Genomic DNA, 26,019 nt, shown 5'->3' with positions numbered 1-26,019 from the left:
TAACTCCCAAGGCCAGCATCTGCTAGCTGACACTGCAGCAGAGCCCAACCAACCCACACCCACTCTGACCTATGATTGCACCAGTATTAATAGTCAGCCCAGCCTGGATTTTCCCTGGTCCAGCTTACATGAGGCCCACAGGTGTTGTAGCCTTGCCTGGTCTGGTCTGTTCCCATCCCAGATTATGTTTTCCAGTGGGAGTGGTGCTAGGACCAGTTTTTGAAAGTGCAAATGAGGACTTAGTAATAAACCAGTTCTATGTCTTGAGTATGGTGGTGATTACAGGCACCAAGCCAAATGGTTAAATTGCACAGGACTAAAAGTGCATACATATACCACCCCTGCCGCATCCCACTGCCCCAGAGTGATTGTAAAACTGGCCAAATGTGAATGGATGCAACACCTGTATTGCTTTCCTGATTGGGGTCAGCTCAGCTCTGGCTGTTGTGGCTACTTGGGGAGTAAACCAGTAGGTAGAAGATGTTTTTCTCCTTAACTCTGCAAATCAACTTTCCAATAAAAATAAATGAATCTTAAAAAAGAGAGAGAACTCCAGTAGTGGCACATCAGGTGCCATTTCTTACAGTGTGGCAAAGAATTTAAGACTGCAGGGGACAACAGTGAACTGCACATGCTCTGAGTTTGGCAAGAACTCACTTAGCTCAGTGCATTGCACTGTCCCACAGGAAAATAATACCAAATATGGCATTGTACAGGTTAAAATAGGTCCGCGTGGCCCTCAGACCTGACAGCCAACAGGTTCCGGCAAGATTAGCACCACCAACAACCTAACTATATAGGATACCTGGTGCCTCCCTAATCCCAAATCATGGGACCTACTCTAACTGGAAGTGGGAGAAAGGTTGTACAGACAATGATGCAGCCTCAGCACGGTATCACAGGAGGTGGAGACTGGTGAGTCAAGATCTAGGGCTATGGAGACCATGGTGGAAATCTTAGATAAGAACCCAGACCTGGAACTCGCTGGAGGGTTTGGCACAAGTGACTGCAAACAAAGAGACCCTTGTACCAACTGTAATAAGTAAAATTGAACAGTAGACCTGTGGGTGACACAGCTTAGAAACCTGCCCCAAGGAGAAGAATCTGATAACCAAAAGTACAATGACCAAGAGCAAAAGAAGAGACAGACACATAATGAATATTACTGAAGACTCCCCTGCAAAGGAGCAAAATGCTATGCCAACTTCAGAGTTAACTGAGGAAGACATTGAGAAAATGGGGGATACAGAGTTCAAAACACTTGTTATCAAAACTTGTTATCAACAAGAAGCATGTAAAGCGGGCATTCAAGGAATTCAAGGAATATGTCACACTGGAAATGAAGAATACAGTGGAGTAAATTAAAAGTACAGTGGAGAGTCTCCAAAACAGAATGAAGGAGGCAGAAGAAAGAATCTCAAAATTAGAAGATATTTTCTGTCACCAGGGGGAAACAAACAAAAAACTGGAAGCAGAGCTGGATCCGACCAAAAAAAAAAAAAAAAATTCAAGAATTGAAAGACACTATTAACTAATTAAGGCCAAATATGAGTTATGGGAGTCTCAAAAGATGCAGAAAGAAAAGCTGGGTTTACAAATGTATTTAATGAAACAGAAAGGGAAAATTCCCCTAATCTAGAGAAAGAATTGGGAAACAGCATCCAGGATGGGGCACAGAACTTCCAACAAGCTTGACCAAAAGCAGTCTTCACCACGACATATGATAATCAAGCTCTCTTCAATTGAACATAAGGAAAAGATCCTTAAATGTGCATGTGAAAAAAATCAACTGACACATAAAGGAATGCCAATTAAACTCACAGGAGACCTCTCCCAGGAAACTCTACAGCAAGAAGAGAATGGAGCAATATATTCCAGATTCTGAAAGAAAAAGATTGTCGGCCCAGGATAACGTACCCAGCAAAACTTTTCTTTGTGTTTGAAAATGAAATGCAATTCTTCCACAGCCAAGAAAAGTTAAAAGAATATGCTCTTCCAAACCTACCTTACAAATGATACTTAAAGGTGTTCTCTTGACAGAGGAAAGGAATAGTGCTCACCAAAACCAAAGGCAAATGTGAAGAACATCCCAGTAAAATAACAACAGAAGACTAAATCAGTGAACAACCCATTGCTAAAATGACAGTTAAATTATCACCTATTTGCATTAACCCTGAATGCAAATGGCTTTAACTCATCAATAAAATGTCTTAGGTTAGTAGACTGGATTAAAAAACAAAACCCATCTATTTGTTGCCTACAGGAGACACATATCACCAACAAAGATCAGCGGAAACTGTAGCTCATGGATTTTGATTTTTTTGTTGTTGTTAGTTTTATCTCTTCAAAACACTTTCTTCTGATCAAATTCTTCAGTGACTCATAGATCCTACAGAAGCATCATTTTCTTCAAGAAGGTTCTTGATTTTCATTTCTTCAGTGACACATTAGTCATTCAGTAGCATGTTATTTAACTTGAAACTGTTGCTAATTTTTTTTTTCTTCCTGTTGCTTATTTTGTTTCATGGCTTTTCATTTAAGGAGATGTATAGTATAGTAACTGTAATGGAGACTATCATATCTAGCAGCATGTTATTTAACTTCATGGCATTGTAAATTTCTATTTTTCTTCCTGTTATTGATTTTGTAGTGTGGCTTTTCATTTAAGGGAATGTATAATAACTGTGTAATGGAGACTATCATATCCAGATGTGAGGATATGATGCAGTATGCATCTCTACTTCCAGACAAAGATAGACTCCCAACGATTCTGTTTACTATATCTTGACATTAGGATATTGGACTCTCTGCCATTGTCCATGCCTGCAATGATGGACATATGACTCTGAATGAAGAACCATACTGTAGTAGTGATATAGGGGAACTCAGTGAGTGGGGAGGGAATAAGGGAAATCCCAGGGCCTATGGAATGGTATCATAGAATGATTTAAAAAAAAAAAGAAAGAAAAAGAAAAAAAGAATACAGTGTGGGGCAGGCTGGACCACAACATCCACCACTCATGCTTATGCAGGATGGAGAGGGTAAGGGCCAATTACCCACTGGCACATGTGAGATCTGAGTCTGGGAGTGGATCTGGGGTGGGGTGGGGGGGAACAGGGGCAACTACCCTGATGGGCAGTTGCTACCACTTGTGAGCGTGTGATTCAGATCTAGGTGTTGGTTAGACAGGCAGAATAGCTCCACCTGTCCACACACATGTGGGGTGGTTTTGGAAGGGGGTGGACCAAACAGGGCCAGGCCAACCTTAGCTCACTGACAAGTGCAAGAGCCAACTGGAATGTGGGGTATGCTCTGCTAGGCTATAACTCCTGCTGGTTTACATGAGTCAGGGATGGGAGCAGACTGGGTAGGGCCAGGCTGTAGCATTCACCAGGGAGAGCTGGGATGTGGGGTGGATCAGGTCAGCCAGGCTACAGCATCTGAGGGCAAAGATCAAGACGGGATGGGCTCAGAGCAACCGCTGGCATGTGCAAGATCTGAGGCTGGGAACAGGCCTGAGTGGGGAACTAAGGGCACACCCCAGCTAGGTTGTGGCTCCCACTGGTGAGCACAAGAGCCCGAATAGGGGTGGGAGTCTGGGCTGGAAATGGCTGCAGGGTTCCTCAGCATGGGCATGACAGGGTCTGTGGTGCAGTGGGTGGTACATATGTATGTACTTTTAGTCCTGTGCAATTTTACCATTTGGGTCAGTGCCTGTGATCACCACCATACTCAGGACACAGAACTGGTTAATCACTGAATGCTCATCTGCACTTTTAAAAACTTAAGACTGGGCTAGACTCCAGCACCCACTGGTGCTCATGAGAGCCAGACTGAGTATAGAACGGGCTGGACCAGGTTTTGGCTCCCATTGGGCCACATGAGAGCTATATCACGGAGTGGACTTGATGTGGCTGGGCTGTAACCCTCAACAGTAAGAACTGGATTAGGTATGGGCCAGTTGGACAAGGCTACTGTTCATGCCAGGACAGGAAATAGACCAAGTCAGTCCAGACCAGGGACCCACTGGTGTGTGCAAGATCTACCACTGAAAGGAGACCCCATAGAGAAGCTTGGGGAACTCCTTTGTCAGGGTACAGTTCCTGCAGGTGAGCACAAGAACCAAGGAAGGAACAGCCCAGAGCAGACCAGGTTACAGTACCTGCCAGTATACATGTGGCTCAGGTATGGATGCAAACCAGGCTGTACCAGTTCATAGCACCCACGGGCAGATCTGAGAATCAGAATTGGCTGCAGGACAGGTTGGGTCTGGCCACATTACCAACCAGTTCATGTTAAAGCCAGGACTAGGGGCCAACTGTGCTGGGTTGCGTTGTAGCTCCAGCCAAGGTGAGCTGCAACCAGGGCAGACTGAGCCCAGATAGGCTACAGCCCCTGCCAGCAAATGTCAAGGTAAGATGGGTCATACCAGACTGAGCCACAGCATACCACCAGCATACACAATGCCAGGAAAGGGGGTGAGCCTACTAGGCCAGTAGTGGGACTCCACTGCTAGGCTACAACTCATGCTGGTGAACATGAGAGCTGGAACTGGGAGCAGACCAGGACGGGCAGGGCTATATCACATGGCCTGCATGTGAACTAGGTTAGAGAGAGAGCCAAACTGGGGATTGTATCCACTGGTATAGACATGAAGCAGAATAAGGGTAGGTAGGTGGGGCTTTACTGGGGATAAGTCCTGCCAAGCTAGGCTGAAGAACCACCTGGAGAGTGCAAGATCTGGGGTGGGAAGTGGGTCCAATGGGGAAGTTGTGGGCTCCTCACTGATGGGCTGCAACTCTCACTGGTGAGCATGAGAACCAGGACTGGGGACGGGCCTGTATGGACAGGCACTGGCATCGGCTGACATGACTGTGTGCTGGAGGGTGGAGTCAATTGGGTTGAGTTAGCTTTCAAAGCCCAATGATGTGTGTAAGATTTCAGTGGGATATGGGGCAGACTGGACCAGTCCACTACACATGCTGACAGGAACAGGAACCAGAGCTGGGGAATCAGTTCAGTGAGGGTTATTGGAGGTCTCTCTGACTGGGCTGCAGTTCCCCCATGGTACGTGGGGGTCAAGTGTGTATTAGGCAGGGCTGGGCTGGGCCGCAGCACCCATTGGTTTGCTGAAGATGGAGGGTAGAACAAATTGATCAACTCCTCCAGTGAAGCTTGATGGCAAATCTCTGGGCCAATGAAACTCAGATGTGGACTAGGACAGCCAATCACCTTGGAAGCATTTCCTCATTCTTGGAGCAGCGCTATTGGTAGCATCTCAGAACTATTGAAAACACATGAGCAGAACTCTCAGAAAATGCTCCATAATGGGGAACTTGGGATGGTATCCCCATCCCCCAGGTAATGCAGAGATTGGGAGACTGGGTATAGCTTCTCCTCTTGTATCCCCCTTTCCCCCATATACAGGAAGAAAAAGAAAATGTGTAAAAAATAAAAGATTTTAATTTATTTTTAGTGGAAAGGCAGATAAGATTTACAGAGACAAAGAGAAAGATCCACTGGCTCACTCCCCAAATGGCCACAACAATCAGAGATGAGTTGATCTGAAGCCAGGAACCAGGAGCTTTTTCCAGATCTCCCACATGGGTGCAGAGAAGCAAGGCTTTGGGCCAGTCTCTGCTGTTTTCCCAGATGATAAACAGGGAGCTGAAAGGGAAGTGGAGCAGCTTGGACATGAATCGGCCCTCCATTTGGGATCGTGGTGTTTGCAAAGTGAGGATTTAGCCATTAAGCCATCACGCTGGGCCCTAGTTATTTATTTACTAAAATGGATTTGGCTTTTAAAGTTTCGTTTCATGGTCTGGCATCTGAGCCAGCCTCTGCCACTTTTCCAGGTCATTAGCAGGGGCTGGACTGGAAGTGGAACTTCAGGGACCTGAACTGGTGCCCATATGGGCTATAGGCACCACAGGCATAGGCTTATTTGGCTATACCACAGCATCAGCCCAAAAGAAGCAATTTACCCCAGCTATAGGCAACTGCCTAAGTTGCCTTGTACCTAGGCAAATGCTACACTATAGGGAGAAAACTAGCTAATACCTGGTGGGTATTCTGGGCCTGGTTAGTGTCAAATTTGTGTTAACTATACCAGTGTGCCAGCAAAGTTGCTTATTCTGTTGTATCCTTTTTTTTTTTCTAAGGTAGGTGGGGAATGTGGGAGGCTGAGCCAGGACACACTGCTGGGGTCCCCAGAATGACTGCACAACTGTTGAGGGCAGGGAGCTGCAGATTGCTCAGGGAAGGGAGTCTGTGGGGTTTGCTAAGGAAATGTTTGACAGGTGAGGAGTGACTTCTGGAGGTTTCCACGAACCGCTGCACTTGCAGCTAGGCAAGGGAGCTGAGACGGGATGGCTTAGAGCGGGGAAACCAGAACACATGCCTAGGTCAGGCTAAGGCATCACTCATTTGGAAGACCTGAATTGAGCTGAATAGGATCACCTGCTGCCTGCAGACATGTGAAAGCTGGGACTAGGGGCATGCCTGGCTGGGCTAGGTTGCAGTACCTGCCCACAAGCATAGGAGAAAGAAGTGGGCTGCATCAGCTAACTGCTAATGCAGCTGGGAAAAAGCAGTGAAAGATGGTCCCCAGGGCCCCTGCCACCTAGATGCAAGCCATGGGTGGAGCTCCACATTCCTGGTTTGGACCAGTAACACCTTTGTAGTCATCTGGGGAATGAATCAAAAATGCAAAACTTCTTTCACTTTCTTATTGTAGCTTTCAACTAAAGTAAATCTTTTTTTTTTTTTTTTTAATCAAATGAGGGTAGCCCAACTCAGTTCCATGTATTCATTCACTCAAAAACAAGTTTAAGTTTCTTCTATGGGTCTTGCCCTGCTTTGGAGAACCAGGCTATGACAGTGAAGAAAAGAGACAAGGATTCCTGCCTCTGTGTGATTTTTACATGAACCTAAAGGAAAGACAAAGTTTATTAGGGGAGATGGATACTGCAGGAAAGCTTCACAGGGGGCGGTGTGAGTGTGGTGGGGAATGGACTAAAAAGAAGAAAAAGAAGAAAAAAACAAAGATTGAGTTGTTTATTTGACAATTTGAAAGACAGAGTCACAGAAAAAGAGAGATCTTCCATGTGCTGCTTCACTTCCTGAACGGACACAACAGCCAGAGTTGGACCGATATGAAGCCTGGAGTCTGGACCTTCCTCTGGATCTCCCATGTGGGTATAGGGGCCCAAGCATTTGAGCCATCCTCTGCTATTTTCCCAGGCATATTAGCAGGGAGCTGGATGGGGAGCAGAGCAGCTGGGACTCAAGCAGGTGTCCATAAGGGATGTGGCAGCTTTGCCAGCCACACCACAGCGCCGGCCCCCAGGACTGGACTTTCTCACTGCAAGATTGGAGGCGGCCTTGGTGGTCCGCATCGGCGCATTGGCGGTGGTCTCAGCCTCTCAAAGGGGTTATGCCAATGTTGAAGGCAGCCTGGTAGAGGTGGAAATGAGCTCCTAGTGTGCTTGGAGAAGAGCCAGAAGCCCAGCACGATGGGAAGAATGAGGGAGAGAGTGGAGGCAAACAGATCTGACAGCTTTGTGGGGCAGGGGCTGGCAGATGGCCTGGCACGGCCCAGGCCCCAGCACTTCTGAGTAGAACAACAAGCCTTCTCTCGATTCTGAGAGGAATAATTACTCCATCTGACTTTGGTTGTTGTGATGGCATTAAATTATGACATTAAATATTAAAGTGAACATGAACTATTTAGAAGGGCCTGGCACGGAGCCTGGAGCTCAGCTTGCCTCTTGCCTGCCTTTGTCACCCATTGATTTCCGTTCAGGGCTCTGCGATGGGGAGGGCGCGCGTTGCTGGAGCCCTCTAGTGGAGGAGCGGGCGCTAGCTGTGGCAGCTAGGAGCTGTCAGGCTTCTGCACCATGTCCGTCTCCCCCTAGGGTACTGGGCTGGCGGGCCCATAGCGCCCTGCAGGCTGGCGCCACACTGCCAGTCTACCTTGCAATTCCATCACAAGCTGTGGTGTCATGGAAAGGGATCCTGACTCCAGAGGCCAAGGAGCTGACAGCCTGATTGTCCTTTGCTATCTATCAGTGTGTGACCTACTAGGTCATCCCAATTCTCTGTGCATTTTCTCTATATCAGAAGGAGGAACCATGGACCTGACCTGGGAAAAAATCTCTGTAAATGTCCGTTGGATAAGTGAATGAATTTGAGCAAAGGGGTATCAGCCTTTCCTGGTGAATAGTTAATACAGAAAAAATTAAGTGGTCGTGCTCAGTAGGTGTTTATTGAACGAACATTTAAGTATCAAGTGAGTGCCTACTGTGCACTAAGCATGCTTCCAAGTGTGCAGTGAATACATGAATGAAACATCTCCCCTTGGGTAGCTGACGTTTTGGGTATTAAATCCAAGATCTTGGTGCATGTGTGTATATCCTGGGCATGTTCATGTTGAGAGGGAGGGAGCAATCACGAAGAACCTGAAGGGTCTCAGGGATCCCAGGTGGGAGGGTAGCCACAGTGGATACATCAGACAAGAAGGAGCCCATTGGGCCCAGTGCTGTGGACTAGGGTTAGGCTGCTGCCTGTGGCACCAGCATATCATTTGGGCACTGGTTTGAGTCCCAGCTGCTTCACTTCTTTATTTTTTATTATTATTTTTGTTAAGATTTATTTATTTTTATTGGAAAGGCAGATATACAGAGAGTAGCTGCTTCGCTTCTGATCCAACTCCCTACTAATGTGCCTGGGAAAGCAGTGGAAGGTGACCCAAGTGCTTGGGCCCCTTTAGCCACATGGGAAATCCAGAAGAAGCCTCTGGCTCCCAGCTTCAGCCTAGCTCTGGCTGTTTCGGCCGTTTGGAGAGTGAACCAGCAAATGGATCTCTCTCTGTCTCTGTCTCTCTGCCTCCCCTGTTCTGTAACTCTACTTTTCAGGTCCACAGCAGGCTTAGGGAGAAGACACTCTTTGTCGGGAAGATTCTAGAAGCTACTCCTGGTTTCACTGCTGTGAGGGTCGCGGGGGCTTCTCTACACTGCAGGTTCACTGATGTAGTTGAGAGGTCTGTTAGCACACCGGGGGAAAGGAAATGACCATAGGCCATGGCGGGGGCAGGGACAGAGGAAGGGTATGTGTGACCCACCTACAGCAAGTGTCAAGAACAGTACCATGGGGAGCCCAGTGCAATGGCTCAATGGCAAACACTGGGATCCTATATGGGCATTGGTTCAATTCCTAGCTGCTCCACTTTCCATATAGCTCCATGTTAATATGGAGGATGGCCTAAGTCTTTGAGACCCCTGGGGAGACCCAAGAAGAAGCTCCTGGCTCCCAGCTTTGGATTGGCCTTACTCCAGCCATTGTGACCATATGGCAAGGGAATCAGTGGATGGAAGCTCTCTCTTTTTCTCAATAACTGCCTTTCAAATAAAAACAAACAAATATTAAAAGAGCACCGTGGAACAGCAGCTTTCTCAGGAGAAGGGGAGACCTGTGAGCCAGGGCTACACTAAGGAGATGGAGAAAGAACAGCCTGAAAGACTTCTGGAAGTTTCTGGAAAAGCCAGTTAAGGGCCTTAAGACTAAAATCTCATTAGATTTTGCCTTCCACTGTATTTTGAATGATTTTTAAATTATTTTTATTGGAAAGGCAGATTTACAGAGAGGAGAGATAAAAATCTTTCATCTGCTGGCCCACTCCCCAATAGCTACAATGACCAGAGCTGAGCAGACCTGAAGCCAGGAGCTTCATCTGGGTCTCCAACGCGAGTACAGGGTCCCAAGGCTCTGGGCCATCCTCTACTGCTTTCCCAGGCTACAAGCAAGGAGATGGATGGGAAGAGGAGCAGTTGGGACATGAACTGGCGCCCATATGGGATCCTGATGGATGCAAGGCGAAACATTAGTCACTAGACTATCGCACTGGGCCCACTGTCTTACTGTTCTTGTGATCAGCATGAAGACTGGGGCGTACACAGACCCCTCAGATCTCCCAAGTCTTGGACCCACCTGAAATCTATTTTTCAGAAGCATTCAAAGTAAAACAGCTTTATGGGGGTAGATTCTGTGGGGGATGTGTGGGCCAAACCCTGTGGAAATACTAGCTCCACTGGTAGCTCAAGAGTTGGGGTGGTGATGGACTAAGCTAGGTGTGACCAAGGAGCCTGCCATCACTCACAGATAAAGGGACCGACAACAGTCTGAACTGGTCGAGGCAGCACCCGAATGTGCATCCTGAATAGGGTGTGGGGTGGGCCAGGCTGCAACATTCATCTGCTCATACAAGGCCAAATGGAAGGCCAGACTATGCTGGGCACTGACCTGAAACCCATTGGCATGTATGAGAACTGGGTCTGGGAGTGAGTCAAGTGGAGGAACTTAGGAAACTCACCTGGAGAGTCATAGCTTCCACTGGTAAATACTTGGTCTAGACCTGGGGGTCGGACAAACTGGGCAAAGTAGCTCCAACGGCTGGCTAATGTGTGATTTGGCAATGGAACAGGGTGTACCGGGCAGGACTGAGCAAACCTTAGCCCACAGGCAAAATTAGAAGTCAGGATGGAGCACAGGTCATGCCGAGCTAGGCTCTTGCACGTACTGGTCTGTGTGAGCCAGGGACGCTAAGCCACAGTGTCTAAAGCAGGGGCTGGGACAGGTGAGGGGCTGTGCCAAGCTGAGTCAGAGCAACCACTGGCATGCACGTGATCTATGGCTGGGAACAGGCCCAGTTGGAGAGCTAAGGGGACACCCTAGCTGGGTTGAGGTTCCCACCAAGGAGAATGGGGCTGGAATGGGGGCTGCGTTCTGATCAGGATATGGTTGTAGTCTCTTTTGGCACAAGTGTGGACTGGGACTGGACACACCAAGCCGGGCCAGACTCCAACATCATTTTGTGTTCTTGAGGATAAATGTAGGATAGACTAGGCTAGGTCTCAACCCTTACTGAACCATGAGTGAGCTATATGTGGGTATGGACAAGCCGTGGCTGGGCTGAAACATTCAACAGTAAGAACCAGATTGGGTTGAAGGCCAGTCAGGAAAAGCCACTGTTCCTGCTAGGACAGGAGGTGGACTGAGTAAGTCTGGCTCATGGACCCCTGGTATGCACGAATTTTGGCATTGGGAGGGGTTCTGATGGAGGAGCCTGGGCAACTCCTCTGGCAGGACACAGACCCTGAGGGTAAGTGCAAGAAGCATGATGGGAAACAGCCCAGAACAGGCCATGGAAAGTTTCCCACTGGCATACATTTGGCATGGATCAGGGGCAGACCAGGCTGAACCAGTTCACATCACCCACTGGCGAATCAGAGCACAAGAACAGAATGTGGGTCGAGCCAGATTCGGTTGCGACAAAAACCAGTGCACATTATGGAATGCCAAGGTGAGGTTACCTGCACCGGATGTGACTGCAGTGCCCAACAGCACACGTGAGAACCTGGAAGGGAGGGGGCAGAGCCGGTAGGGGGAATATGGGGTGCTCCCCTGCTGGACAGCTACTCCACTGGAGAGCATGAGCTGGGAGGGTACAGACCAGACTAAGCAGGGCTATAACACCTGTGGGCCTCATGTGGACCAGACCAGGGAAAAGCCAGGCTGGGCTGATTGTTCCTACTGGTATAAACAAAAATTAGAGTGGGTGAGGGTTGTTTGGGCTTAGCTGCAGCACCAGCTGGCAGAAGCTGGCACTGGGGGCTAATTCTGTCAAGTTAAACTGCAGAACCACCTGGAGAGTGCATAATCTGGGAGTGGGAGTGGCCTAGAAGGGAAATAGTGGGCTCTTCCCTCTTGGGTTACCATTCACACTGGAGGGCACAAAAGCTCGGACAGGGGCTGGGATGTGGGACAGACTGGACTAGTCTGCTGCACATACTGGCAAGCATGGGAACCAGGGTAGGGGGCCTGGTGGGGTCACTCCAACTGGCTGCAGCTCCCACTGGTTTATGTGAGGGCCGAGTGTGTGCTGGGCAAAATCAGGCTGGACTGCAACATCCTTTGGTTCCAGTGGAAGACAGGGTGGAAACAGAACCGACCCAGCAATTGCAACCACCAGCTGATCGGGGCAATGGACTGTGCTGGGCCCTGTACTTGTTAGTACATACAAGAATCTGGACTGGGAGCACTTCAGACAGTTTCTTTTGAGATCTCCCCAATCAAACTGCCAGACTCAGAACCCTAACCATGAAAAGAGAGAGGACAGAACAAGTCAATCAACCACCTCAGCCATATGTTGGCAGTGAAAAACTGGGCAAACGGAGACTCTATGATGGACTATGTCAATCAGTGGATTCTTCAACTACCTCATCGTGCTTGGAGTGGCGAGATTGGCAGCAATTCATGACTGTTGAACTATCAAAAACACTTGAGCAGGACCCTCGGAGCATGCCCCACATTAGGGACCTGGGGTGAGTGGGAGACTGGGTGGGGCTTCTCCCTTAATATTCCCCTTTACCCCAGATACATGAAGGAAACAATGTAGAAATAATAGTCTTCTCCACTTTCCTGTAGCCCTTAAACCTTTTTAACTAGGTAACGATTATCAAAACTGTCATACAAAATGGGAAAAAATAAAATAAAATAAAATAAAATAAAATAAAATAAAATAAAAAGAAAAGCAGCTTTCACTTCCACCCTTCTTCAACACCCCTCTTCTACTTGGGGCTCCCAGCTTCCCCCCACCCCGGCCCTGTGTTGAATTAATCAAGGCATCCCCAGATTGGAAAAATACCCACCAAACTCTCGCTAGAATACTGTGCGTACTTGGGATCATTTCCTAAGCGCTTTGCCTTATTTTGTTAATATTTGTGCACTTGCTGTTCGTATCCAAATCTGCCATACTCACCAGAGCCTCCCCATGCATTATCCTGTTGGGTTCTATGACACCCCAGTCCCTTTCCCATGTCCTCCCTCACCTCCCTGCCACTCCCCTCATCCCCAGCTTCCCCTCAGGTAATGACACTCTGTAATTGTGTTGGAGTCAGCGATGGTGGGGCTGGTTGAGTGTTTGGAGTCAAATACAAGAGCGATCTTAGGCTTTTTTTCTGAACTCTGGCATTTTGATGGACTGGGCTCCTGTGCAGAAGACATGTCTAGCAGGGTTCATGGAAGGAACCCAAGGCTTCTTTGGGGGAGGGATAGAGATGGGTCTTCTTCCGAGGCATCTGTGGGAAGTGCCAAGTATCTCTGCATGGACCCCAGAGGTGAAGAGGGGGCCAAAAGGGACTGTCTGGGGAATCAGGGTCTAGCGGGAAGCATTTGTGGCTTCCCTTGGCCATCCCTCCTTGCCCATGTGGCTGGATAGGAGCAGGACACAGTGCATCTCGGGGTCATGGTAGGGTGACAGGGCCCAGGGGTCCCCATCCCCATCCCCATCCCTCAGAGAGCCAGCAGTCCAAACAGGTGCAGTTTGTGCTTATGTCTTTATTGTTTCTGTCCGTCGCCCTGCAGCGAGAGGGGCGGGCATGGGGGGAGGTGGGCACCCCGGACGCCAGCCTGAGACCACTCTCTGCCTCTCTCCTCTGCAGCATCTCACCCACCCTCTCTCCTTCGGATTCTCCTGCTCCCACATGCGGCACCTGCGGGGGTTCCCTCTTGCAGCCCCTGCTTTCTATGTCCTCCCTGAGCTGGGGAGAGGAAGGGAAGGGGACTGTGTTTGACAGTCCCTCTTGTCTCCAACAGGGGGGCAGTCTCCTTGCCACCTGCCCACGGTGTTCATGAGGCTGTCCTTGTGCTTTCCAGCCCAGGCTCAAGGATGATGAGAGCCCCGGGGCTCCACCCTGACCCTGCTGGGTCTCAACACTTGCACTCTGGGGCTTCTCTCCAAAGCCAGAGACTGGAGCCTGCGCTCTAGGAGGCGGGAGGGGCAGGGTCACGGCCCCAGGTCACGTTCACCCACTTGTAACAGCCAGGACTCGAGGCAGGTGTCTGGGATGCCCCCTGTAGCTGGACAGGGCCATGCCATGTTCCCTGTTGGGGAATCATGAGGGAGGGTTGGTGAGGCAGGGTCAGGGGCTGTGATGGGGGGGCAGGTGGCTTGGGTGCGGTGTCCTGGATAGAAGGAGGCAGGCTTCGGGAGGCAGTGAGGACAGGGGCGAGGACGGTCTCCGGGGCTCTCTGGCTTTACAGCACCTCGTGCTGCTGCTGTGTGGCCTCGCTAACAACCTGGGGAGTAAGAGAAACCCAATCCAATGGGTGCTCACCTGAGAAGGGGGCCTCAGCCCTGTGACACCCCCTAACCCTGGAGACAGCAGGCGTCTTCCTGCCTCGTGCTCAGCCAAAGACCCGAACCAGCCCGCCTAGGGAGAGGCAACTGCAGACACACCCACAGCCCCATGCCAGGGAAGGACATCAGAGGGCTCACCTCTCCATCCCGGGTCTCAATGGTCTTGATCATCACAGTCTTCTTGGTATGGATCTCAGAGCCTCTTTGCTCCGGGCTGGTTTCTGTGACAGATATGTGGCATGTTCAGTGTGACCCAGCCTAGGCAGGCCAGGACTGCAATGGGAGCTGGGACTCCACAGTGAGCACCTCCGGCCTGAGCTTTGGCACGTGCACGCCCCCTTGAGGCAGGCTTGTTAACTTCTTCAAGCCTTCTGCAGCTATCCCTGAGCCCAGTGCCTAGCAAGTGGCTCTGCAGGCTTGTTGTGGGGCGAAGCCTTGGGTCTGAAATGGACTCAGGGAGCCTGCATATCTGCCCCTTAAATGGTCTGTGCAGCACAGCCAGGCTTCCCAGCATTCACTATTACACCCCCATACTTGATTTCCAACCCTGGACCCTGGGAGAGCACTGTGTGCATGTGTTTCTGGGACTCCCCTCCTCCCAGATCATGAGAATCCAAAGTTGAGTGCCACACATGTGCTGAAGGATCTCATAGAACCTGGCCCTCTTTGAGACTTGGATGAACCACCCGATATCTTCATGGGGGTGAGACGGAGCCGGCGTCAGGCCCTAATTCACCTGCCCTGCCATGCCTCAATTCCCTCACTGTGAACCCTATTATGGCCACAGGACTATTGATCTGCAAACACATTAAGCAGTTTTCAACGCAAGGTTCACACGGGGTGTCCTTCTAAACAACTAATGGAAAAGAGCTCTTCGGTTTTAGAGGGAGGGTCAAGTCGAGGTCCCTGGCGTTATGAGCATGGCATTCCTGAATCTCCTTAGCAAGCAGCTAGTCTGTGATGAACGCCGTGGCTTGGCGCAGCACAGCGTGTATTTTCTCCTGATGGAAACGCACATCAACGATGTAAAAGGTTTGATCTAGGAAAGGTGAGGCTGCCAAGAACTCGGACTCGCCTTCCTAATGCATCATTAGAGCGTGTTTTGCTGCAATCCTGGGTTGGAAAGCCACTTGATCTGCATATTATTAATGGCACAATGCCCTAAGAGCTCCTTTCCATTGCTTGGCTTTGCTACTGGAGGTGCTGGAAAAGCAGCCGCTGGGCTGGGGTGCTTGGCTGAACGGCTTGTGAACAGGGGTGGGGGTTGCCATCCAGCTCAGAGAGAAGATGCCCCTGCTGCCAGGCCCCCCACGACATCCCTGGTGCTTTCAGTATTGGGGGTGCAGGCCAGAGGCTATTTCCTGAGTGTCTGGTTCGTCCAGACAGCACAGAGGTATGGGAAATATGAAACGCAAATCTGAAATTCTGGCCTTCAGAACTAGACTCACCTGCTTCTACCTGAACAGGCCCTCACACTCTCAGCAGCCTGCAGACCTCAGGCTCCCCTGTTCCACCCCCTGCTCAAGGGGATCCCTGCCTTCCCCCACCATCCCTACCCCCAGAACACACTCACCTCGGAAGTTGAGAGCAGAATAGGTCTGAATGGGAAGGTTGATCCTGAAAGGGGATAGTGCAAGCCCCAGAAGGTTAGGGACCCTCTCATTTCTCTCTGTGACTCCCCACCCCCGTCATCAAGGCTTGTCTGGTCCTCCTCAAACACCATCCTGAGCTGTCCTGATCTGCTCACCCCAAAACTCCCGCTGCCCTCAACTGCCCAGGCAATGCAGTTCAAGGGCAACTCTAACTGTCCCAGGCATTGTCTCTTCTGGAAGGATCCCTGACCCCGTCGGGTGGTACTAAGATGCCCAACCCCACCAACTCTCCCTTTCACCAGGATGTCCCCTGTGTTCCTGACACTGCCAGAGGTCAGGAACACTGGCAGCCGCAGTGCCACCCATGGTCTGCGTGCCCATCTTCTAGCCAGGCCAGTGTGACCGTGTAGTGTGGATGAAATGCAATGTGACTGCAGCGCCTTTATAAAGCTGGCATGTGTCCTTCTGTACAACTTGAGCTGTGCATGCCTAAGTCCACGTCTAAACACGTCTGCTGCTCTTCCTCAGATATTCACATTTACATGCCATAGATACTGTTGGCAGGGGCAGTGATTGACCTGTTTTAAATCGAGGTTAAATTTACATTTGGTGCAATGCACACATCTTCAGAGTGCAGTTTGGGGTCTTTGATCAATGTCTACTTCCAGGTAACAAACCAGGAAACAGCACACCATCATGGCCCCAGCAGGTGCTCTCTTGTCCACTCCAGTCGCAGGTGGTTTTCTGTGTTTGCAGGTGGGTAGCTTGGCCTTTCTGAGTTTCTCTCTTTAGGTGTGTGTGTGTGCAGGTTTCTTTTCACCTGCTCTCAGCCCTTCCACAGGTGGGGCTCCCCATCACTCCCCGTCTCTGTCCCTCCTTTTCCTTCCTCATCATTGCCCACTCTGCTCCCATGCCTCCCCTAACTGGCAGCTTTCTTTTATGGCTGCTTGTTGCATATTTCATTCTAAAAGTGAATAGGGGAATACTTAATTTTCTCATGTTATAAAAGCTGTTCATTAAGTCATGGTTTTTGTTTGTTTTTTAAGCTAGGTGGCCTTGGTTCATTGTTTGCAAAGAGAACAGAGGTGGCGTCTGCTTTCCAGGTGTTGTTGAGTTGGTCTTGAGCCTGCTGCCCCACCCCTGCCAGAGCAGAAAGGGGCTGCTCAACATCCCCCCTCTCCCCGTCCCAGTTCTGCCTTGCCCCTCACCGGCTCTCCTCGCCCTCCAGCAGCTTCCTGTAGGTTGCGATCTCCACATCCAGGGCCATCTTGACATTGAGCAGGTCCTGGTACTCGCGCAGGTGGCGGGCCATCTCATCCTTGAGGTGCCGGATCTCCTCCTCCAGGCGAGCGATGTTGTCCTGGTAGCCGCTGGCCTCGCTGGCAAAGCGGTCCTCCATCTCCCGCATCTGCCGCATCAGGGAGTCGTTCTGCAAAGAAGAGGGTGGAGGAGCCCAGAAATAAGGACCAGTGTGCTGACAGGGGGCCACTGGGGGGTGGGGGACGGGGAAAGAGAGAGAAACACACAGCCTCAGGTGGGGAAGGTGGTCCAAAGGGCTGCCTAAGACCTCTTAGCCAGGGAAAACTGAACAAAAAGGAAGCCTTCTATGGACAGATATAGACAGCCCCTAGAGTCAGCCTCCCCACACCCTTAGTGAGACCCCCTACTGGAGGCACAGAGACTGATGGACCCAAGGTCACAGGGTGAGGGTGTGGGCAGCAGACAGGAAGGGGCTGGGGTGGGGACTCACAGTGCCCTTAAGGGCATCGATCTCGCAGGTGTAGGACTGGATCTGGTGCCGGTACTCCATCATCTCCTGCTTGGCCTGGCGCAGGGCGTCGTTGTTCTTGTTGGCAGCCTGGGTCAGGTCAGACACCTAAGAGCAGAGAGAGAAGGGGGGATATACCCTGGGCAAAGGGAAGAGCAAAGTACAGGCAGGCAGAGGAGCAGGGAGGCGTCAGGCTCCCCCTTACCCCCAAGCCCCAAAGGCAGTATCTGCAGATCAGGGCTGAGGAAGATAGAGGGGCCACAGTCCCTGGGCTAAGATCACTCACCTTGGACTTGTACCACTCCTCGGCTTCAGAAATGTTCTTAGCCGCGATGCTCTCGTACTGAGCCCGGATGTCTCTGAGGGCAGCTGTGAGGTCCGGCTTGGACATGTCCATCTCCACCTGTACCTGCTGTTCCTGAAGCTGGGCCTGCAACTCGCGGATCTCCTGCGAGGCGTGGCTGGGCTTCAGTTCCCACCCAGACCCAGTCCCTGCCCCTCACAGGACCCTCCCACGCCCATCCCCGGGTCCCACACCTCCCCCTAGTTTCCAGCCGCTTTTCACCACCCTGAGGCTCAGGGACCCAGGCGTACCTCCTCGTGTACTTTCTTAAGGAACGCGATCTCCTCGTTGAGGGATTCGATTCTGCGCTCCAGGTCAATGCGAGCTAGTGTGGCTGCGTCTACATCCTGGCAGAGGTCAAGCAAGAAGTACAGCGTCACTGACCACCCAGGCGAAGGACTGGGGGCCCAGGGGCCATGCAGGGGCATGGGAAACCAGGGGGAAGGAAGGCAGCTGAGACAGCTATGAAGGAAGGCTCACCGCTCGGAAGGCAGCCAGGTTGTTCTCAGCCTCTTCTTTCAGCTGGATCTCCTCCTGCAGCCTGGTTGGGACAGAGAGATGGACAGAGCCTTGTGGGCGGAAGGGATAAAGTGAGCAGCAGGGGAGGAGGCCTGGCTTCCTGTGTGGAGTCAGGAGGCCCAGAGAGGGAGTGGCAGAGGCCCCGCCCAGGCAGGGAGGGGACAGGAAGTGGCCCAATCACTACTCTGAAGCCACCCTCTCCCAAATCTCTGTCCCCACGAGCCTGTGACCTCCACAGGGTCAGGAACCGTGTCTATTTAGTCCACTCCGTGCTCCCAGACCTCAGCCCCAGCCTGGCCCCAGGGTTGCTTGGTTCATGTTTGTGACTTTTGGTGGCAGAAGGGTGGCCTTAGTCTCTTGGGCCGTCCGAAGCAGGGCCTCCCTGCCCTCTCAGGCTGCCGCGGGGCTCTCCAGCTTCCTGAGGTCACAGCCTTTTGTAACACTGTCCCCTTTCCTCCAACTGCCAGATCTGCCTTGTGAAATAGCAGCCTGAGCTCTGTCCAGGGGCCATAATCCCCTTGTGTACCCCCTTCCTGGGGCCTCACCAGCCAGCTGTGGCTTAGCCTGCCGGCCCTGTCCCTCCTGGCCTGCTGCAACCTTTCCTGCGAGTACCTGCTTCTCTGATCTACCTTACCATCACCCCAGCATCTTAGCAAGGGGGTTTCCCATTTCCATCCCCAATGCAGGGCCCCCAAACTGCCGTGTAGGCTGGGGACACAAGGGAGAGACCTTCGTGGATCTCCCTGTGGCCGGAGAGCCCAGTGAACGAGCCTCTCCGGGCCTAAAGGGGCCCTGGGCCTGGAGGAGGAGGGGGTGTTAATAGAAGGAGAACTGGTAAGGAGGGGATCCGGCCCGCACGCCTCACTTGGCCTTGAGCCGCTGCAGGTCGTCGAGGAGGTTGTCACGCTCCACGTCGACGCGTGCCCGCTGATTGGTGAGCACCTCCACCTGGCGCCGCAACTCACGCATCTCCTCCTCGTACAGCTCGGCGACGCGCGTGGGCTCCCTGCCCTTGAGCCGGTTCACCTCGGCAGCGAGCGCCGCGTTCTGCTGCTCCAGGAAGCGCACCTTCTCGATGTAGTTGGCGAAGCGGTCATTGAGCTCCTGTAGTTCTACCTTCTCGTTGGTACGGGTGGCCAGGAACTCCTGGTTCACGGCGTCGGCCAGCGAGAAGTCCAGAAGCTCGCCCGCGCCGTACGAGGGCGCCCTCGTGGTTCCCAGCCGGCTGGCCCGCAGCGACCCCAGGCCCCCAGCCCCGCCCGACGTGCGCGACACTTGGTACACACGCGACGTCACCGAGCTCGAAGAGCCCTTGGAACCGAAGCCCGCGCGCGGGAACACGGGCGAGCTGAGCGGGGAGCCCAGCGAGAAGCCCGGAGCCCCGCCGAAGGTGCGGCGGTAGGAGGACACGCGCTGGCTGGACGAGTAGGCCTGGCTCATGGTGGCGGCGACGGCGACGGGCGACACGGGCGAGGCTGGGTGGGCGCACGGAGGAGGCGGCGGGCGCGCGGGCGGCCGGCTGGAGTGATGGAGACGGCGAAGGAGACTGCCGGGGGCCCCCGGCCGGCGGTACTATTTGTAGGGCTCCTGACATCAGCCCCCGCCGCCCCTCCTCCGACAGCTGCAGGATCCTGCTGTCCTGCCAGGAAAGGACGGCCGGGCCGCGGGGGCGGGGCGGGCCTGCGGGGCGGGTGGGTGGGCGGACAGGGGGCCTGCGACGGGGGCTGACGGCCTCGGAAAGGCCAAACACAGGCCGGCCTGCCAACTGCCAGCGCAGAGCCAGTCAGCACTGTGGTGGGAGCCCCCTCGGGTGGTAGATGTGGGGGGTTCCTTTTAACTTTGGATGTCTGCCTGACTTTCAGGGGGTGGGGATGGGGGCAGCAGTTGGAGAAGGGAGCGGCTAGGGGCTTTAACAATGGCAAGTGTGAGGGATACCTTTTTTTTTTTTTTTGGCCCAAGAAGACATCTGGGCTTCTTTGAAAGCGACAAGGCCTGATCCCAAGAAGGTCCCAAGACACTTCACTTCTAAAATTGTCTGGCAAGTGCCTTGGTTGACTTGGGTGGGATCTCCAGGTAGATGGGGGAGGGGGGAGGACAGCTGGTGGGCAGTGGTGTGGGCTGGAGCCCACCTGCTCATGTATGTCCTCTGACATAAGGGTCTTACTCTCAGCCTCAGTTTCCCTCTGGGTCATGTTGGTGTTCTCCCTCCCACTCCCACTAGCAGTGAAGGGGGGAGGCAGTCCTTTAGTTTATAAACTGTAAGGTGATTTCTGGGATTGATGTACCCTGGGTCCAGTGGCTCTGTGTGGTCACACCCACACACCCACCCACTCTTCTGGCTCCCAACACCCATGCTTACCCCTGCTGCTTCATCCCACCCCCACCTGCCCCCAGCCCCCCACACCCACTCACACCAGGGCTTTGTGTTTTGTCAGGAGCCGAGTGTCAACCCAGCCATCTCCAGGCAGCAGCAGCTGCCAGCCCGAAATACCAGAGCTGGTATTTATAGAGAAGAGTTGGGCCCGGGGAAACAAGGCCCAGGAGAGGTGTGGGGTAGGGAGTGGGGGAGGGAGTACCTGAGGAGGCCCAGGCATGGGATGGTGGTGACAGCCACACACATACTCCCAGTCGCTCTCCAGACCCACAGTGCTCCAGGCCTGCCCCGACAGCCTGGCCCAGAGCTTCACAGAGCGCTGGCCCTTCACAGCTCCCTCCTCAACCCAAGGCACTTAAGGACACTTCTCCATGAGCATCCACTGTGTCAGTGTCACACCACTACCCATCGTGTCACAGGCCTCTCTTAGCGACCCCCCTTTTAAAATTTGAACCCCAGAAATAGAGCACTGGCCCTGCTAGGTCCTGCCATCAGCAACAGTAGTATTTGTTGTCAGGGGCATCCATCACCTCTTAGTTCCAAAGGCCTCAGCTAGCACATGGAGTTGCTCAGCCTTGCACGGGCGCCTCTGTCAGGGCTGAGGCAGCCTTGGCGGCCGTGGCAGCAACAATAGCAATAACAATGTCTTCTGGGCATCGGCCACCTAGTGTCCGTCTGCTGAGTGCCTCATAGGACCCCCGATTCTCCAGCAACTCTAGCAGCAGGGCTTACCATTTTCCCCGTTTTACAGCTCAACAAACTGAGCTTTGGCCCAGGTCAGGAAGGTGTGAATGTGCCAGGTAAACTACAAGGAGCTTCGTTACTACTGTATCATCAAAGCTAATTTTTACTCAGGAGCCAAGCTTCCACAGTGGATTGAGTGTTGCAGATATTCTTATCCAGCCTTTGAGTCAGTGCAAGCTGTTGTGTCATGGTGATTTTGTGTTTCAGCTCCCTAACTGGACCATATGAGCATGCAAGCATTTCAATTTTATTTTGCACCAAAATAAACTTACTTTTAATTGTACCTCCCATGAGCTTTGAGAAGCACCTTGTGTAGTTCAGGGTGGATGTGGGTGGTCATGTGGTATCCCAACACATCCCTGGTGCAGCTGCATGTCACTGTCATTCAAAGCTGCCTAAAAGCGACTTCTGATGATAGATGCAGCACTTCCTCCTTGCCCTCGAACCCCCAGACTACAGGTGAGAGTCCAATCCCAACCAGTCTTACTCTAGCATCCCTTGGCTCCATTTAGTGGCTTAAAGGATGGGCATTGGTGGTAACCACAGACCTTTATGCACACACTGAGAGTTTGTAGACTGAGCTGGGGCTACTGAACTTTGGTGACCCAATAGAAGAGATTCAGGTCAACACACTGAAGATGCAGCGAGGAGAGGGGATACGGGCTGGGGCAGGCAGCCCCCAGCCCAGCCCCAGTCCCAGCCCAGCCCCAGTCCCCAGCCCCTCCAGCTTTGTGAGCTCCCCACTGACCTTCTGGGTTTTGAGCCAATAAGCTTTGGTGTCAGTTGTCACTGAGGCCACTTGGTGTTGGCTCTGGTCACTTACAGCTCAAGCAACCTGACTGATCTATCACAAGAAACTTGAAACCTTTCTTTCTTTCTTCCTTCCCTTCTTTCTTTTTTCTTTCTTCTTTCTTTCTTTCTTCCTTCCTTTCTTTCTTTCTTTCTTTCTTTTCCTTTCTTCCTTTCTTTTTTTTTTCTTTCTCTCTCTGCCTCTTTCTTTTGAATTATTTAAATTTCAAGGAAGGGAATAATAAAGGTAGAGATAGAACTTCCATCTTGTGGTTCACTTCTCTAGTTGATTGCATATCCAGGTCTGGGCCAATCCAGGAGCTGCATCCTGATCTCCCGTGGACCCATGCATTGAGGCCATCACCCACTGCCTTCCTAGGTGCACCAATCGCAAGCTGAATCAGAAAGGAAAGAGCAAGGACTTGAACTGGCACTAGATGTGGGATGATGGCTTCCTAGGTGGCAGCTTAATTGCTGTGCCACAACTCTAGCCCCATGGAGACCCATTGCTAGGATGCTACTTAGGCTACATGGCAGAGGCTCCTCTTGCATGCCACCCTAGGAAATGGACTCCATTCCTTGGGGGATATGAGACAGCAAACAAATACGTAGGTCACACCACCAATTCTATAGTCAGAACCAGCCACTACTAGACTTGGCTCCAAACGGCTTGGGCTTGCTTCCAAAATTCAGTTCCACCCCGAAGGATTTGCTGCCATGGAGGGTGGCAAAACAACAGCCTGTGATTCGGCAGGCAGGTGAAAGAGGAGCTCCAAAGCACACGCCCAGCAAGCAGGGCCCTGGCAGTGCATCAGGGACACAGGAAGCCCGAGAGCAGCCATGAAGGTGAAGGGGATGCAGCTGGATGGCAATGGGATTGTGCCTGAAAAGGGGGCAGCAGGAAGGGAGGCAGCGACAAGGCTGTCTCCCTCCCACTTGGAGACCCACAGGCCCCCAATCCTGCTTCATTGACATCAGTGTTGGGCTGCTGTGTCTGTGGTCTTCTTGCAGAGATACGCCAAGCACACAGGCACGCTCACACACGGAACCCTCCCCTTTTCGAGCACTTTTCCTCGAGTTCTGAATCGAGCTTTTTTCAAGGCATGGCTAACTAAGTCACTTGCTGTTTATATGTTTCTATTAGAAATGGCTGAAATGGCCCAACATGATAGCGTAGTGGCTAAAGTCCTTGCCTTGGACATGCTGGAATCCCATATAGGCACTGGTTCTAATCCTGGCAGCCCCACTTCCCATCCAGCTCCCTGCCTGAGGCCTGGGAATGCAGTCAAGGACGGCCCAAAGCTTTGGAATCCTGCACCTGTGTGGGAGACCCAGAGTAAGCTCCTAGCTCCAGGCTTTGGATTGGCTCAGCTCCAGCAGTTGCGGTCACTTGGGGAGTAAATCATCGGACGGAAGATCTTTCTCTCTGTCTCTCCTCCGCTGTGTGTATCTGCCTTTCCAATAAAAATAAATAATTCTTAAAAAGAGAGAAATGGCTGAAATAGACGCCAGCGTTTATGCTGCAGCCAGTTAAGCTTCTGCCTGCAACATTGGCATTCTTTATGGGTGCCAGTTCAGGGGTCCTGACTACTCCACTTCTGATCCAGCTCCTTGCTGGATATAGATGGGAAAGTGGCCAAAGATGGTCCAAGTGCTTGGGCTCCTGTCATCCGCATGGAAGACCCAATGGAGTTCTTGGATTTGACCTGGCCCCAGTCATTGTGGTTATTTGAGGAGTGAATCAATGGACAAAACATACATAACATAAAATTCACTAATTTAGACACTACTTTAGAAAAGGATTTTCTTATATATTTAAAGGGAGAGAGAGAGAGAGAATCTGCTGCTTCTCTCTTCAAATGACGCACAACAGCTAAGGCTGACTGGGACAAAAGCTAAGAGTCTAGCGCTCCAACTGGGCCTCCCACATAGACAGGAGAAGACCATTCTATATTCCCAGGCACTTTGACAGGAAGTAGATTTGGAAGCAGAATAACTGAAACTGAAACCACCACCACAAAATACAGGATGCCACTGTCCCAAACAGTAGCTTAATATGCTTGCCTCAACACCAGCCCCATTTTAGCTATTTTTTAAATGAAAGATTCAGTAAGTTGGTTTGAAAGAGAGTAAGAAATAGAGATCTTCCATCAACTGGTTCACTCTCCAAATGGCCTCAGTAGCCAGGTCCAGGGCAGGCTGAAGCCAGCAGCCAGGAACTCCGTCTTGTTCTCCCACATGGCTGGCTAGGGCACAAGGCCTTGAGCCATCTTTCACTTGTTTTCAGCGCGTGAACAGGAAGCTGGATAGGAAGCAGAATAGTTGGGACTCCAGCCAGCTTTCTGCTGTGGGATGCCAACATCTCAAGTGGCAGCCTGATTACAGCACCACAGCACCAGTCCCCATTTTAGCCATTGTTAAAGAGATTTATTTATTTGAAAGACAAAATTGCAGAGAAGCAGGCAGAAAAAGAGAGATCTTCCATCCATTGGTTCATGTCCCCCAAATGACCACAGTGACTGGGGCCAGGTCAAATCCAAGAACTCCATTGGGTCTTCCATGTGGGTGACAGGAGCCCAAGCACTTGGACCGTCTTTGGCCACTTTCCCATCTGCATTAACAAGGAGCTGGATCAGAAGTAGAGTAGCCAGGACCCCTGAACTGGCACCCATAAAGAATGCCAATGTTGCAGGCAGAAGTTTAACTATGACACAACTCTGGCCACCATTTCAGCCATTTCTAAGGAGTCAGATAACAGCATTAGATAGCTTGACGTTGTGCAACCATTCTCACCATCTTTCTCTAGAGCATTCTCATTTACTCACAGTGAAACTCTGTTCGCAATAAAAATGACTTCCCAGTCTCAGTACGATGGCTTGATTGGCTAATTCTCCACTTTGCAATCACCAGCATTCCATATGGGCAACCAGCTCATGTCACAGCTTCTCCACTTCCCATCCAGCTCCCTGCCAATGGTCTGGGAAAACAGCAGAGGTTGGCCCAAAACCTTAGGACCCTGCACCCATGTGGAAGATCTAGAAAAGACTCCTGGCTCCTCGCTTTGGATCAGGTCAGCTCTGGCTGTTGTGGCTACTTGGAGAGTGAACCAGTGGGTGGAAGATCTTTCTCTCCTTTACTGTGTAAATCTGACTTTCCAATTAAAAAAAAAATCTTTAAAAAAAAAAGATATTTAGTTGCTCCTGTATTCGTTTGAAAGGGGTAGAGAGAACTCCCGTTTGTTGTTCCTTTCCCCAAATGCCCACAGCAGCTGAGGCAAGAACAGGCCAAGGCCAGAAACTGGGAACTCAACCCTGGACTTCATGTGTTGGCAGAGACCCAGCAACTGGAACCATCATCACCTGCTGGCTCCCAGGCTACCCACTGGCAGCTGTCTGGATTCTGAAGTAGAGCAAGGACTCGAACCCAGCCATTCTGAGATGGGAAATGGTGCCCAATCAATCCTGCCCCTGGGGAAGGCTTTTATAGTGGAGACACAGAAGTACAGCAAAGTGAACGTTTCATTGGTTGCAGTTACACAGTTGCCTTATTTGTTCTAACCGGTTGGAAAGTTCTTTACTGCAGAAGTCAGCTGACTGCTTCTGATTGGTTGAGCTGAAGTTGTTTTTCTTTCATGTCAGCATTTACAAGAAACAGCTCTAGCTGAGTTCACTTATGTTTGTAAATCAAGCAAG

The 26,019-nt window shown here is 51.4% G+C and overlaps 1 protein-coding gene across 6 annotated transcripts; it reads right to left on the bottom strand.

Moving 5' to 3' along the window:
- Positions 1-13,381: 13,381 nt before the first annotated feature.
- On the bottom strand, positions 13,382-19,954 carry DES (desmin). Of its 6 annotated transcripts, none has more exons than XM_040986419.1 (9): positions 19,286-19,954; positions 18,382-18,442; positions 18,153-18,248; positions 17,845-18,006; positions 17,541-17,666; positions 16,999-17,219; positions 15,772-15,815; positions 14,337-14,419; positions 13,382-14,137 (listed from the first exon to the last, which is right to left on the bottom strand). In XM_040986419.1, the coding sequence occupies exons 1-9, from the start codon at positions 19,858-19,860 to the stop codon at positions 14,096-14,098; spliced, it is 1,410 nt and encodes a 469-aa protein (XP_040842353.1). In that variant the 5' UTR covers positions 19,861-19,954; the 3' UTR covers positions 13,382-14,095. The 6 variants fall into 6 exon arrangements, with proteins under 6 accessions (XP_040842353.1, XP_040842355.1, XP_040842357.1 ...); XM_040986421.1 differs by having other exon boundaries at positions 16,999-17,198; positions 19,286-19,892; XM_040986423.1 differs by having other exon boundaries at positions 16,999-17,150; positions 19,286-19,892.
- Positions 19,955-26,019: the final 6,065 nt, after the last annotated feature.

This window comes from Ochotona curzoniae, unplaced genomic scaffold, assembly GCF_017591425.1.
Source record: "Ochotona curzoniae isolate NIBS_2020 unplaced genomic scaffold, NIBS_Ocur_1.0 contig_4514, whole genome shotgun sequence".
In the NCBI taxonomy this organism is placed as follows: Eukaryota; Metazoa; Chordata; class Mammalia; order Lagomorpha; family Ochotonidae; genus Ochotona; species Ochotona curzoniae.
The sequence above is the reverse complement of the archived record's forward strand: the minus strand, read 5'-3'. Positions and strand labels throughout refer to the sequence as shown.

What these genes read in the sequence shown, in the direction of transcription:
- DES (XM_040986419.1), bottom strand. Translation starts at nt 19,860, where the DNA reads ATGAGCCAGGCCTACTCGTCCAGCCAGCGCGTGTCCTCCTACCGCCGC. An exon ending in CTGGAGGGCGAGGAGAGCCG is followed by an intron (nt 15,816 to 16,998) that starts GTGAGGGGCAAG and finishes ATCCCCTTTCAG; the next exon opens with GATCAACCTTCCCATTCAGA. An exon ending in TTGAGACCCGGGATGGAGAG is followed by an intron (nt 14,138 to 14,336) that starts GTGAGCCCTCTG and finishes CTTACTCCCCAG; the next exon opens with GTTGTTAGCGAGGCCACACA.